This window comes from Eptatretus burgeri, chromosome 11, assembly GCF_056783735.1.
Source record: "Eptatretus burgeri isolate ZD-2024b chromosome 11, Ebu_testis_v1, whole genome shotgun sequence".
Classification (NCBI taxonomy): Eukaryota; Metazoa; Chordata; class Myxini; order Myxiniformes; family Myxinidae; genus Eptatretus; species Eptatretus burgeri.
Genome location: NC_140971.1, coordinates 28,528,714 through 28,545,227, shown reverse-complemented (window position 1 = coordinate 28,545,227; position 16,514 = coordinate 28,528,714). Strand labels below are relative to the sequence as shown.

At 40.5% G+C, this 16,514-nt stretch overlaps 1 protein-coding gene across 3 annotated transcripts in view; it reads left to right on the top strand.

Annotated features, from left to right (window-relative positions):
• Positions 1–16,096, top strand: part of LOC147016752 (thyroid hormone-induced protein B-like) — a 94,850-nt gene extending 78,754 nt beyond the window's left edge. For 2 of the 3 annotated variants that reach the window (XM_085845713.1, XM_085845711.1), the window contains exons 7-10: positions 4,919–5,018; positions 12,519–12,656; positions 13,040–13,305; positions 14,708–14,866. In XM_085845713.1, coding sequence (XP_085701839.1) covers positions 4,919–5,018; positions 12,519–12,656; positions 13,040–13,305; positions 14,708–14,851 — 648 coding nt within the window. In that variant the 3' untranslated portion in view covers positions 14,852–14,866. Of the gene's footprint in view, positions 1–4,918; positions 5,019–12,518; positions 12,657–13,039; positions 13,306–14,707 lie in introns of all 3 variants that reach the window. The other variant, XM_085845712.1, reaches the window with a different exon arrangement.
• The last annotated feature ends 418 nt before the right edge of the window (positions 16,097–16,514 follow it).

Genomic DNA, 16,514 nt, shown 5'->3' with positions numbered 1-16,514 from the left:
TTGGTAGGGGTGGGCGTGGTTTAACGTATGTAGAAAAGATCATGGCTTTGGATGGGTTATGATGTGAGATTGTGGTGACCAGCTGTCTTGAAGACCAAGAGAGAAAAATGTGATCAAAGAGAGTGTGGAAGATGATTCCACAGGAGGGAAAAAAATAGAAAAGAGGAATAAATGAGTGTAGGTGAGCAGTAATTCGGGATTTCGGTAGTTTCACAAGGAGGGACTGTGGGGGGGGGGGGTGTAGAAACAGAGCTCGGAGAGGGTGTATGACCAGAAATGAAGCAGAAGAAGAGAGAGAGATACCTGTCCTGTCGGCGATGGTGAAGTGAGAGGCCCATGGACTCAGCTTCATCATGAGAGATTCCAATGATATTGTAAGCCTTGGTTTCCACAGCGTCAAGCTGAGCAAGATGTGGGGAAGGGGAGCCAGCCCAGAGGGGAGAGCAATACTCCATCAAACTGCAGATGAGAAGCCTTGTCGGTGAATCGGAGCTCAGGTGTGCCAAGGAAGGACTTTGCATGACAGAGGATGCCCAGCCGGCATATGGCTTTGGAAGTCAACTTTGAAATGTGGCTTGACCAAGAGAGATCACAGCTGATAGCGAGACCCAGGAGTTTGAGTGACTGAGTTGGTATCATAATAGTTATAGCATCCGGTCCATGTCTGGGAGGTCACTGGTTCGAATTTGACCCTGGCCAAGTCAAACCAAGTATTTCAAAAAGGTATGTGCTGCCTCCCTGCTTGATGCTCAGCAATTAAAAAAGAACAGAGCATGGACGAACAACCAAAGTTTGGCAATCATTGTGCATGCTTTGAGTGTCCCAATCTCCTTCTGCATTGAAGTTCTTTGAAAAGGAACTCGTATTATTTAAGGTACTGTGAGATCTTTAACATCCTCATGATTATGGAACTTACTGCTGACTTTACATCTCCTCTGTAATTACATTGTACTCGGCTGGCACTGACAGCATTATGGCGACAATTTTTGGAATGTTCAACTATATTTACTTAACTCAGGAACAGTACCTCTGATCTATCATTCCACTTAACTTACCCGTTCTTCAAACCATAATATGAAGTGAAAATATTTTGTAATAGCTTTATGGTTCGGTACAGTAGACTCTCATTATAACAAACAGATATGTTCCATCGACTATGTTCCACGGACTGGTTGTCGTATCAAAAAAAAAATTTATGCAGCGACTTTCTCCACCCTTCCAGTGTTCTTCCAATAGAAAACCATTTAATAAATATATAGAACCTTGATGTTGAGGCTGTAAAGTAGATGAAGATTGAACATGTCACCACTTCACAACACAATCAATCAATCAAACTTACGATCAAATGTACAGCACAGCGGTCACTGTGAACCTTCCCAATAACTTCATTGCATGCTGCTAATTGAGGTTTATAAAGTTATACTGCAAGAGATAAAAGCATGGCACCAGCTTCATGTACCATTTCTCAAACTCTCAGATACCTGGCACTATTTCAGCATTCACACAAAGTAATGCACAGCACGAGATGTAAGCAGTGATGGGTTCCTGCAAGATAAACCACCCGCCTAGTAATAACAGGAAAATAAATCAAGCATACGATCAAATGTATGCTGCAGGTTGCTTTTAATACTTCGATAAACATGATGCCGAAAGAACCACACCATTTATGAAGTTCAATACAGTAATTTAAAAAAAAAAAATTTTTAAAGATCACTGTACTAATGCTATCAGGTGCCTACTGGGTACAGTGATAATAGCACAGTGTCACTGTGATGGTGGACATGGCACGAGATTGCTCTGAATATCAAACCAGTAATGTGACAAACATCAAAACCTTGACTCCACGCATGACATCGGAAGCGCATTTACATTCCGTACTTTTCTGGTCCTCCGTACATGTCTGGAAAGCACCGAAAGGTACACCCTTTCACTGTGCAAATCTTTATGTCCTCAATATTTGCATTCAACAGGCCCATCCTGCAGGACAACAGGCTTCCACTGAATGTTGCCGGTTCATATATCCTGTTTGCTGTGTGTAGCTTTATGTATTCACATGATTGTTGTTCATTGTGCTAACTTCCATTGAGATTGTGTATGCCTTTTCCTCTCGCATCGCAGACAAAAGTGGTCTCTGTATTATACCGCTTCCTTTTTGATTTTGCACCCTCTGCCCTCTCTTGGCTATGTCCCTCCTAGGTTTCTGCAGGGAGCATAAATGGTCTGCCAGTAACCCTCTTCTTAAACTACCAAAACTCAGGCTCACTGCTCATTTGTACTCATTTGTTCCACTTTCCTCTCACCTGTGGAACCAACTTTCCCAGTCTGTGCAGTCCCATTCTTCCCTCCAGGGCTTCAAGACAGCTGTTCACCACTACCTCAAGTCATCTCGCATCCACACTCATGATCTCTTTAACCCCAAATTACTCCATTCCCAAGCACTCCTTTTTTCCAGGTTATTGTGATCCCCCACCCCATCCCCCCAGCTCCTCACCCCTTATCGTTTGTTAGTTGTCAGTTGCTTTCTTCCTTTTCTGTTTCATCCCCACTTTCCTCTTCCTCTTCTTGCTGTGTTTCTTTCAGCTTTTGTGCAACTTGTTCATATATATATATATATTATATATATATATATATATTATATATATATATATATATATATATATATATATATATATATATATATCCCGACCTGCTACTCTGCTGCTAGTGTTTTCCCCTTTCTATTTTGTTCCCTTTCATTCTGCTCTTGCTCTGCCACCAGCCTCAATCATGTATACACTTTTTTTGAAAGGATGTGTAATACCCTCTTTATCATATGTTTATTTAAGCTCCTTTGGCCATGGCACTTCATCTTGGCTGTGTGTTTAGATTAAGATCTTTTGACACCCCTCCCCCCCCCCAGGGTCCCAGGGGGGCAGTGACAAAAATGATACTGCTCTTGTACATTCTTGTCATGTGTTAATTGTAACGACCAAGTTTCGTGAATTTCTGCACCATCGTTTAGGAGCAAATAGTGTGACAAACAGACAGATACACAGAGCTGATTACAATATCCCCCCATTTTATGTATATATATATATATATATATATATATACATTTGTACATATACATTTATACATATACATTTATACATATACATTTATACATATACATGTATATATGTATAAATATATATGTATATATGAAAATTGTATATATAAAATGTGGGGATGACAAGTCATGGCAGCTGTTTTGATGACTCTCATTTGTGGTACGCGAATGGATTGTGCCGAATTGTCAAAAATTTATTTCAGGAGATTTGAACTCTTCGACACATCGAGGAGGAAAAGGGATAACTCGCAGGCATGCTTTGGTCATAAGTCATCACACCATTTGAAAGCCTTTATCCCTGAGCAGGGGTCAGCTTTGTGCAGGCTCCAATCACGGTACCCTTTCTTGTAGCAATGTTTTTATGGCCGGATGCCCATCCTGACACCAACCCTTCAGTCGCCTTCGACCCTGCAGGGATAATTACCAGTATACTGGTACTCATTTTGCCAACCTTCAGAAGGATGACAGGCTGAGTCAACCCCCCTGATGCTAACTCAGTGGCCAGCAGGGCTCGAACTCAGGACACCAAGGATCCCAAGCCACCGCCTTAACCACTGAGCCACACCAGGCTCGCATGCTTTGGTCATAAGTAATGGCTCGAAATGACAAACAGCTAAATGGGTGAGTTATCGTCATGACATTTGAGCCGGATACGTGATGACAATTCAGAATGCACATCGTGGTCCTTTTGATCCAGCACAAACTCCACTGGGACAGGAGGGTTCTCAGCCAATTTTTACAATTCTTGCATGGTTCCTGTCCAATTATTCTGAGTCGAGACAGTTGGTTTGAACATGCAAGTTCAGATGCAGCATCACTGAGCTCCATTGGTTTGAGCCTGGATCATAACGGTATAACCAGGTTTCCTCCATGCTCAATATTCTCCAAAGGAAATGGTTGAATGTCTGTTGTGAAATTGATGCACAATTGACAAAGTATCCACCAGACAGAGAATGCTAGCTGGCAGAGTATCCACCAGACACCGCACGTGCCAGAATCTCTCATCCTTTCTGATTAGCAATTTTGGCTTGAGTTACAATCATTCTGATTAAAGAGCAAATCTCAGAGCTTTCCTCAATCCCTAAGGAAACATCCATCGCAGCACAAACATTTTTGACAATCCAACACAATGCAGTAGTGTTTGCATAATAAATATATACCGTACGTTAAGGTCCTTTGACGTGATTTTATGGAATACTTGCTCGTGCACTGTGAAAGTACAGTGCTCATGCAGTTCTTCACAATGAATGATTATCCCTCGAGTACAAGGTAAGAGACAATTGTTTACCACAATGGAACCAGCCAATAATACTCTTAAAGCATACTGGGAATGATTATATCACAGTAGTTTGTTTTATTGGGATCCTCAGAAAGTTGGCAAATATTTGGATAATGATTGGTTGCTGTCTAAATCATATCATGGCTTTAATGCCCTCTCCTATAATTTTAATGATCAACCTACAAGCTTTGTTTGTTTGATTGTCCAATTCTTTGAAAGTGCATTTCGGCATTTTTTGATGCTTTTATGTGAGCTTGGAATCGCTTCACGTGCTTACTTTGAATTACTCACTCGGTAATCTCTAACGGCTTGTGCATGTTCCTGAAAAATGTTGTTTTCCTATTCCTTGTAGGTACATTTATGCATCGCAGCAAGGACAGAGAGAAGCAATTCCTGAAACGTCAGAGAGAATAATTAATAAAGAAACTTTCGATTCAGGAAGATTAATGTTTTTTTTGTTGTAATTTTTTTTAATGCTGCCGAGTTGGGGGTTTTTTTATCAGTATACTGGAATACACAAAGTAAAATTGCTTTTTAACATTGTTTTTCAGATCATCTTTGAAGGAACTTTATCCAGCACCATGAAGGGGTTCGTCGCATTTGATGACGTGTCTTTTGAGAGATCATCCTGCAGTCAGAACAACCAATCAGGTGAGAGGATATCGATGGTCAGACAAACTCCATAATGAAACCAGAATGGGTTTTATCATGAAGTTTGACCGAACAAGCTACGGTGGATAAGGGATAATGCATGCTGCTGCTCAGGCCAAAATTAAGATACCATCTCAGCCAATACCTTCCATCTAGACATTCTAGAGCAATCCACAGGGTGTTGCATTATGAAGTGTGCTGTGCCTCAGATGGACGTTAAGCCGGATGTTTCATACGCTAACAATAGGTGAACGTAAAAGACCCGACGTGATCTCCTTTGCGAAGAGTAGGTGAGTGATCACTGATACCCTGGAAAACTACAAATTTCTGCCCCAAATCTCTCGCAAACCTGCAGTTGACAATACTAACTTGAGTTGATGGAGGTCTTCGTCCCACAGGGGATGAAGGGAATCCCATAAGTTTCCAGTTTATCAAGGAAGTCACAACCCAATCGATTATATATGTCGACTTGGTAGATTACGATTATGTAGATTATGTAGTACAACTTTAATAACGAATAATGACAAATTATTGAATATTTCTCGTTTTTATTTTTCACATAATGATTGAGTTTCAATGGCACCCTAACCAGTTTTATGAAATGGAACATCAAATATCAAGCTGGGATTAAATATTTGCTTCTCAAGGTTATGATATTTGCTTCTCAATTCGTGTTGATATGGTGTAAACATGATGTCAAGATGCCCTATCATAGAGACAGAGTTAAGGAGAGGTCTGCTCAATTCAAGTGTGACAGAGGGAGAACAGAAGAAGAGCCAAGGTTAGGACGACCCATGTGATGAAATGCCAAATTCTGTTCAAAACACAGTGATGACACACAGGCTGCAAAGGTCCATGGCACAAGCAAAACATCAGTTGAAGGGATTTTTGCCTCAAAAGCTAAATATGAATGAGGTCTTGGCAATATGGGTGGCCAGAAATCTAACACCATAAGCAGAAGAGTGCCAGGATACAAATTTCACAATTTCAAAGTGATCCACAGGCTTTCTTTGGCCATGTTGTGACCCAGGTTAAAACACGGGTACTCCACTTTTTATCCCTATCTAAAACACAAAGTAATCAGTGGAAAATCACAAGTTCTCTACACCCAAGAAGTTCAACACAGCTGCCTCTAGCAGCAAGGTTATAGCATCATTTTTCTGAGACAAGGAAGGTGTTATCATGGTACACAATCTTCAGAAAGGTACGCCAATTAACGGTCAGTGTTATACCATTAATTTTACTCGATTTTCAGGATGTCGAGACGTGAAGCATTGTTTATTTATCCTTTGTTACTTGCAAAGAACAAAGTGTATTGTAACAGTCGTCGGTTGCTCTGATTGTCTTTTGACCCCGCCCAGACGGATTTGATGCGTCATAGCAACACGACTGCAATGGTCAATCACTTTGAGGTCTTCCTTGACATATCATGTGTCAAAAATCCACGATGCCATGTGAATTGAAAGTCCGAATCCACCAAGCATCATGCCAATGAGGCGCCGCACATCGTATGTGAGGTCAAGTGAGCCTGACATGCGACTCAATATGGGTGTATGGTGTTGACTCACCAAAGCCAATTAGTCCTCAACAGTCTTTCTTATTCATTCCAGGAGAACCTCGACCACCAGAATTCACCAGAGACCAAATTGATTTAATAAAGAAATGACAATGGTCATCGGGAGAGAATGTGGAGGAAGCAAGAACAACAAATAACCAGTATGTCAAAAATAAACAATCCCCTTACACACTACTAATCATACATTCCCACGGTACCAAACGAGCAAATGGTATTCCTTAAATATCTTGTTTGGAGGACAGTACAAAACACAGACAGAGGTGGGAGTGGAGGGGGAGTCACAGCCCAGTGTTTGGGAAGCTTAAGATTAGTATATGGTGATTGAGCAATGGAGTTCTTGATGTACAGTGCAACTCCACCAGGAGTCAGTTCTTCTTTCTTCAGGTGGTCGATGGTTCAGGTCGATCAAACTGGAGGAGACAATAGCTATGGAGAACCACTATGGAGTCTCAGACATCCTGTGGGAGGAAGGATTCTGTGAAACAGATTTATCGGCTCATCCGGTTTATCGGTAGTGGCCTGGATTGAGAGATCTATAAGATTGGAGTGGATACCTCGGATGTTTGAAGTCCGTACACTACAGGACAGGGTTGGATGATTTGCCAGTAGGGTGGAAAGCTGGCGTGAATCTGGGGAGGTATGGGGCTGGGACAAAGCTGTGAGGGTGTGAGGTGGGGGGAAATCCTGAATGGTGTGGGGAGAGGGGGAAGGGGCATGTATATTTTGTGCCATGGCTAATGATCCCTCCTGTTTGCAGCAGGGGTCATTAAACCACTTGCATTGTAGCATGTATACAAATGAAAATCGTAAGTCTCCCCCCCCCCAACCCCACCACCTCACAAGGGGAGGGGGTTGTGCCCATGACCTGACTGGATACTACCAACACGCATGCAAAATTTGGTGGAGATCAGCCCAGCCCTGTTTTCTTGTACGTTTTCAGACTTACATGTACCCACACACACTCACGCACACACAGAATTGCCTTACTTAATATAGTACGATGCCTGGAAGATCAACAGGAGGAGCTATTTTCTATCTTGAGTTAATGGAGAAATATTTGGTAAAAAATGGAAACCATCATGTTTTTGTTGATCTATAGAAAGCATATATATGATGGAGTCCCAAGAGGAGTTGTTGAATCGGCTCTCAGAAGGCAGCTCGTGCCTTAAGAAATGTTAAAATTAGTCATGGGAACAGTACAGACAAAATCAATAACAATGGTAAAGATCAACTTCATACGCACTGAAGTGTTTGATGTCAATGTACGTTTCTCCCAGGGATCAGTTTTAAGTCCTCTACTGTTTCTAATTGTGAAGCAAGAATTGACGAAGAATGAAAGGTTGCTGATGACTTAGTATTGAATGCTGATGGTGAAACAGAAACAAGAGAGAAGTTTCAAAATTGGAAAAATGTGATAGAGAAGAAAGGTTTACATCTTGACATTAATAAAATGAAGGTAAAGGTGAGTGGTGAAGAAGAAGGGAAAGAAAGCAGACCATATCTCTTAGATCCTGCTTCAAACAACCATTTTTCTCACATGACAACAGAAAACCATAAAATATGAATGCAATGTTTTCTTCGTCATTGATATACCTTCGACTCCAGATCCCTCTCCGAGCTTCATGTTTCTGCAATGGTTCGAGTTCAGATAATGATGTCTTATTATTTCATTCATGGAACCTCAGTTGTTGTGGAGTGGATCTTTTGCTGATGTTTCCTGTGAGTATAGATCTTCAAACACTCCACCCAGTGATTCATTTGCTCAGGATGATCAGATTGAAGTTTCCAGGAGCATCAAAGTGATGCAGTTTTCCTTGGAACTGGTCCAAGTGCTTCATTTATACCACTTTACCAAACTCGAAGGTCACTTTTTTCAGCACATTTTTGGCTACATCCAGACAGGTTTACACAGTACTGCTGAATACAGATTCTCGTCTCATACTGAACAGTACAGTGAGTTTGAATGAAAAAATGTTGAACCATGCATTTACTTCAATAACGAACTAGTTTCAAAGTCTCGATACTTGCCATGAATCAGTCCGGTTAAGACATTGTAACTCAACCATAGACTTCAATGGTTATATCAAAGAGAACACCACAAAGGTATTTCCTTTCATCCCTCCACCTTGTTGGTGATTGTGCCCTGAAGAGTTTCTCTTCAATAAGTGTTTGAAATATAAGATGTAACTTCAGCGAGTTTCAGTGGCAGTGTTGAGCTTTGCAACTGGTTTATGTTTCGCTTGACAAAACTTATGAGCTGGATTTTGGTCTTGCAGTGTACCAGTGCATGGTCAGTATCACCAATGGCACTGTGCATGCTTCTTGTGTGACATATATCACCAATTAATTTACACCTCGTGATGACGTGGTCAAGTTGAGTGGTGTTAGAGTCTTGAACATGGGAGTTTCCAAGTTACTTGACTCCACTATTTACCTTGGAAGAAGGTTTTTATGATATAAAGCGAAACTGATCCCTGAAGCTGCATTTGTGATGGCCAGATTGATGAAAGTCGACATGATATAGCTACACGTTGCTCCACACAGGATACAATGCTACTTTTTTTTTAATGGCATGACCAACCATCTCCGTACTTCATAGGGAGTTCAGTCGTAGCACTTCTGTCACTTTCACCTTTTCCACTCCAATAGAAAGTACATGTTACTCATTTAGATGTACATTACCAAGTAGGGGGTTTAGTAATGTGGGGGGTAGTAATGTGGATATTAGATATCTCCGCAATTAATTATCAACAATAAAAAGAGCAATCAGAGATTGCAGACCCTCGCCATGACTTGATTTGTGTGGTGTTTGTATAGTATTGTGTGGTGTATTTTTGTGGCAGTTGTGTACTGGTGTGTTACATAATTAATAATTAACAGAAACAAATGTCACCCCCAGGGTGACCAGTATCTTGCCAAAATGTGAACATGAGTGACATATTTATTCGATTAAAGTTACTCAAAAAATAAGGGTTTCGTCGACCTTGATGCTTGACCTTTTTGTGACCTTGACCTTGACCTTTATATTTTCATGCGGTTAATGGTATCTCTCCAGGACCGTTGTACATGAAATATCATGAGATTTTGATGAGAACTGAGGAAATAAAATTTTCATGAAAAATTGCATCATTGACGTCATAGCGTCAAACTTTTGACAGATCTGGAATGCACTTATCAAGCGCTTTCATATGAGGTATTACTCAATATGGTATCTAAGATTTCAAAATTTGACCTTGGGGTCAAAAACTTTCGACCTCCAGTGCTAACCATGAAGGTCAAGGCTGATCACCACCAAAAATTAATCAGCTGAGCGCCAGACCATGAACTATATTCCCATGAAGTTTGAAGACGATCCGATCAAAATTACTCAAAATATAAGGGTTTCGTCGACTCCCCTGATTTGTGACAAAGTGACCTTGACCTTTGACCTTGACCTTGAAAATTTTATGCGCTGAAAGGGACCTCTATAGGACTCTGATATGCGAAGTTACAAAAATTTCCAATGATAACTGTGCTCTGCAGATTGATCGATACGTGATTACAGACAAACAACAAAAAAAAAACATACAAGCCGACTAACATATCTTGCAAAAGCTTCGTTTTGGCAAGATAAAAATATGTGTTTGCCTCATAACGTCACCAAATGACGTCATAATGTCTCAAGCTTGACATATCTAGAAAGCACTCATCGAGGTGTTCAATTTGAGGTATTACACGATATGGTACCTAAGATTTCAAAATTTGACCTTGGGGTCAAAAACTTTCGACCTCCAGCGCTAAAATTAATCAGCTGAGCGCCAGACCATATACTACATTTCCATAAAGTTTGGAGATTATTCGATTTAAATTACTCAAAAAATAAGGGTTTCGTCAACTCCCCTGATTTGCGACAAAGTGACCTTGACCTTTATGTGTGCTGAAGGGTATTGTAATAATACTATGATATGTGTACCCACAAGAGTTTCCGATGAGAATTGTGCTCTACAGAGTGATATAAAGTTGAAAAAGCCAATGATTACAGACAAACAAACAAAAAAAACTTACCAAGTAACAGATCTTGCAAAAACTTCGTTTTAGCAAGATAAAAACATATAAGCTGACTAACATATCTTGCAAAAACTTCGTTTTGGCAAGATAATAACACATGCAACCAACCAATATACAGTACTTGAAAAATCTTTGATATTCGGAAGTAACAAACAGACCCAAATGCAATACCCTCTCCTCTGACGAAGGTAACTGGAATGGCACTCGGTAGAGCATACATACCTCTGCCAGGCTAAACAGTTTACGTTTTGTATCCCACTGATAGGCCGGATCTGGATCCAGACCTTAACCAAAACCTCATTGGCTTGTTCTTGCAACCTACCCAACTCATCCACCTAGTTTTGTCTGAATCCGTCCATAACTGTTTGAGATCTCATTCTATATATCGTTTTTGGCCCTATCTTATCTCTCATTGGTGAAGAATCACTTTGAAAAATTCTCGTATCTGGATCCAGATCTTCAACAAAATGGAATAAATTCATCTTTGTTCACACAACAAACCTGTCCACCAAGTTTAGGCCCAAATCCATTCATCTTTTTGAGATATGCTCCCAAACAGACAGACAAACAAACAGACAGAAAGACAAACAGGGGTAAAAACATAACCTCCATCCACTTTCTGTGGCAGAGGTAATAATGGCTGTTTTTTTAAACTCAGGTGATTTGATGTCAGTGACAATTCCATGTAACATCATGATACGTACATTCCAAACAGAGAAATTTAATTTTAATTTGCAGACAGGAAATTTTGGGGGCGATGCTGGTTTGTTTAGCCCACCTTTTGCCGGGCCCTTTCCAGAAAGGGGCATGCAGGCCATCCCAATATAGTGAGTGGTACATTGTTTCTTCGCAAAATCGTGGGCAGCATTATGCACACTTTTTGCTGAGCACTGAATCAATACCAAACCCTCAGCGCTTACGTTTCGACATAATATTGCAGATGCTTGCTTTCCAGTGGACAGCCATCTTCCTCTCGTCCAAAGAGCTGGATAAGCAGAGGTAAAGCAAGACAAATAATTCAGGGAGGGAACCTTGGTTGCAGCTGGTTGCCGATATATTGGGTTTACTACCAATACACCATTGAGTTTGTGAGCACGACACTGCTACAACACCAAACTCAGAAAATATTTCCCACTGTAACGAAGTAAACCTTACTAAACCTACTGAACATCATAGGACAAGAGCCCTCCTGTGTTCTTTAACCATTATAGGTGTGAATGGTACTCATCCACCTGTAGGATGCAGGTTCCTTCACAATTTCTACCCATAGTTGGAGTTTCACACTTTCATGTCAGTTCTTATGCCTTCCAGTAAAGTTTAACAGGGTTCATCAATAGGAAATCTGTATAGGGCTCAAAGGTGAGAGGATATATATATATATATATATATATATATATATATATATATATATATATATATATATATATATATATATATATATATATATATATATATATATGTAGGTGGGCTTACGCACTCAGCCTCCTTTTTGCCAATAAAATGGTTAGGACTGACCACAAAATCGAATGTGATATGCCTCACAAATGTACTAAACCCCATAGTTTCACCTGTGTGCTGATATTAGGATGTAAACAATCCATTTGTCATCGACATTTCCATTCACTCTAATCCTCAGAATTGCAGTATAAAGCAGGTTGGACGTTTGTGGCTTGATCCAAATGCTGCACAGTGGACACCTATCGAGTTGATGATGCAATCGCTTCATTATCCTCTCAATCGTACCTTCTTTTCATATTTTAATCTTGCGTCTATCTCTGTGTCATAACCATGGAAAAAAGGACCATAAAACAAGTACAAAAACATACATAGACTGTCTTTGCATTGTTGCTCATGATGCGTCCCCATTGTATCCTCAGACTTCATCAAATCATTAGCAAGCTGTGACTTTGAAGATGGGTTTTGCCATTTCCTGCAAGGTGATAGTCAAGACATGTGGCAACGGGTGTCTGTGGCACCAAACAGCATACCGAGGGGTGATCACACAACAGGAAAGGGTAAGAATATAAAATCCAGGAGTTATACGTTTTGGAGAATGATGGAAATGTAATGAGTGAATTGACGTTAAAATGTGTTGGTAAATGATGAAACAATAGCCATTTCTTATCGACGAAATTTAAATGTAAAAGTGAAAATGGATCGTAACTGGCTTCCCAAAAACTTTTCTCAACGAGAGAGGTCATAGAATACCCCACGCAGTCTTCAGGTATATACTTCAATTCAATTAAAATAATGATTTTTAAAGATAGTTTAAAAATTCCGGAGGTGTTTACAGTTTAAACTTAAGTGGGCTAGCTCTGCACGATCCTGTTGGACACTTACTTAACTCTAATAGCAGACCATATCTCCTTCCATTGCTGTATATTTATTGTGCTTACAGGTTACTTCCTGCAGGCGCACCTGCAAGCTGATGTGAGCAAGCGATTGGTTGCACATCTTACATCCCCACCATTACCAGCAAGACGCGAGTATTGCCTTCGTTTTTACTATGTACTCTCAAGCACATGGTCTGGTCATACAGCTTTGTACCTTCTGCAAAAGGAATCAAATAATGAGCGGCCTAAGATGGTCTGGTCTTGGACTAAACAAAGCCTCAACAGTTGGCTGCAAGCAGAACTCAATCTGCACTCTGAACACACACACCAGGTACTGTGGATGCACCTCTCCTCTGTTAAACTCAATATTGTGTGATATCATCTTGTCCTACAGCATGAGATATGATCCATTTTTTTTCCTCAACTTGGGTCTTCAAACCATCATATTCTGTAAAACTCATCTTCCACTATATACTCTTTTAACACCATCCCTCATAAATTCTACACTCATTTCTGCTGTAGTAGTGAAAAACAGAACATATTGTAACATAAAAAGGAAAGGTTGGGGGGGGGGCATGCCTGGTTTGGCTTAATGGTTAGGGTGGTGGGCTTGGGATCCTAGGATCCTGAGTTCAAATCCCACTCAGTTGTTTCACTAATACCAGTTGGGGTTGACTCTGCCTGTCATCCTTCCGAGGTCGGCAAAATGAGTGACAGCTTGCTGGTATCCTGTGTCAGAGTGGCGAGTCATCCAGGATTGTGCCAAATAGCCAAGGAGACTGCTTAGACAGCACCAACGCTCTGCACAGAGTATGGTCCAAATGGATGGATGATGGTGGGGGGGGGGGTCTCCAATGGTGTACAACTGCAATGAAAATCACTACAATACTCAAAAAAAAATTGTGCTGTCAGCTCTGCAATGGTAGGACGGAGATTTGTAGCCTTGCACATGAAGCCACTTTTGAAATACTTGGAATTCCATCCTGGTCAGTCCACTTTGGTAGTGGCAGGGATTGCGTTACATATGTACAAGGACACCGTTTCAGGTGGTGCACAACTCTGCCCCAGAGAAACGTTTCAAGAGAGACACACAATGAGAGAAGAAGAGAAAAAGTTAGGAGACAGAGAGGGTTGAGAGATCTGATATGTTCTTGATCAGCATTGTGTGGCGATGGTAAGCTCTCTACTGAGTGCCCTTCTCGTATGCTTTTAAATTCATTTTCTCTGCAACCGCTTTAGCGATTGACACAAACTTTCAACATAAGAGCGCGGTGGACAGGTTGGGTGTGTGATAAATAATATTTATCAAAGTTACATGATGAATGGATGGAAAATGCATCCAGCATTAAAAAAAAAGTCGGTTTTCTGTAGGCATGGGTTGCAGGGTGTTTCACATATCAGGAATAAAGGCCTCAACCTCGTTTTGCTCAGCCTCAGTTGAATTAATACGCATTGCTGTGACATTTTTGACATATTGTCACCATTTTCTTTTTATTAAGCTGTTTGCAATCATTAAAGTGGAGGTGTCTCCTCCTAATTCCATGAGGCTAACTAATACAGTGGACAGCCATTGGATAATAACAGGCTTCCATTTCCCATGCGTGGATTTCAATTTGACCAATCACCACAAGGTTATTTGGGTCCATGTCCCATATGTACAAGGCTGGTGAGCGAGGGTTCGTAGGCCCCTTACACGTGACAATATGTTGACTTTATTTCTTGCTGAATTTCAGATTATATTTGTTTACAAATGCCATGGCCTCCTGTACTGTGGCATCGCAGCTCTGGATGACATCACAGCAACAGCAGGCAATTGTATTGACTCAACCATCAAAGGTACATCTTTGGAGCACATGTATCATGATGTAGGGGCATGATGGTTTTTATGCTGAAACAACTTTAACACATCCTCTCTGATGTGAAATTATTGTGTGTGTGTGTGTGTGTGTGTGTGTGTGTGTGTGTGTGTGTGTGTGTGTGTGTGTGTGTGTGTGTGTGTGTGTGTGTGTGTGTGTGTGTGTGTGTGTGTGTGTGTGTGTGTGTGTGTGTGTGTGTGTGTGTGCGTGCGTGTGCGCGCGCGCGCATCCAGTGATAATACAGTATTGCTTTATTGTTGAATACAGTCGGTATTTCTGTTCATTTTACACATCCACCACATAAATATGTCACTCGAACACGGAATGCGAGAGCATGCCCTTGTAATTATTTTGTGTTTATCTTTGGGGAGAGATTTTCATGGCTATGAGGGGAATTCTGGGATAACAATATTTTTGATAATGACTATTTCATGGAATTAATGAATCTCTTTGTTTTGTTTTTCCTACAAGAAACTGCTGTGGATAATTTCCAGTTATCTGTTTCCTTTATTTCAACCAGTCCAATTGGTGGCATCCAGTCATTAATTCGAGTAACTTAAGTTAAGTAAATAACTAGAAAGTTGAGTTGAAAATCTTCCATATCCTTGTCAATTTCTTAAATTGTGCTTTTTATTTTGAAGTAAAATCTCAAACCACTTTGCAAAGAAAAAAAAAGGTAAATTTTAAAAAAAACATAAAAGCAATTGTAGAGAGATGAGATTTTAACAAATTTTTTTTAACTGTAATACCTACGACTGCAAATTTTAAAAGACAGCAAGTTCCACAGATGATGAGCATACTTGGGGAATGCTCGATCACCAAAAGTCTTCATCCTTGTGCATGGAACGACCAAGAGATTCCTGTGTTTGATTGCAACTTTCTAACAGAGGTGTTAAATGTGATTCGGACAGAAATTTAGGCACAAACGTACTTATGCTTGGCTTGAAAGAGAAATATTGAGAATTGGAGTAAAGTCATCAAATTTACGAGTTTGAACAATGAGCCGAGATACCATATTCTGTAAAAGTTGTGAGGACTTAAGAGAATTGACAGGTAAGCTAGTGAGTTACATTAATCCAAGCATGAGGATATGAGAATCATGCCCAGAGTTTTAGTTGGCCTCTGCTTTAATCATTAGTGAATTTGAGCAATAGGTTGCAGACAGAAGAAAATAGATTTACTGGTTTTTAGCAACAACCAGAAAATAGGAAAGGGTAAGGTCCATACAGTACCATCTACATTTGAAATCCTGGAAGTAGAGATCAGGTGTATATGTACATCTACATCTACATCTACATAAAATCAGATGCACCTCCTGAATGTTATGGTGAGCATGGCCGCGGGTTATGTCTCACACGGAAAAACCACATAATCCGCGAAGAACAACCGTCCATCTGCCACCCAGACTATTGTTCCTGCTAATGCAAACCATTCAACCAGAAGGGACGTGATGTGATCGGTGGGTAAATATAAACATGTGGAGTGTGACGAGCACTCCCCTGTTCCCCATTGGACATAGTCCGTGTGAGACATAATCCGCAGCGATGCTCACCATGACAGTCAGGAGGTGCATCTGATGTATCAACAATGAATGTGCTCATCATTGGTTCGATATTTATCGGTATGCCATCCTGATGAGGGCAAACAAGACAGAAATCTGGATAGGCACCTCCATTTCATGTTT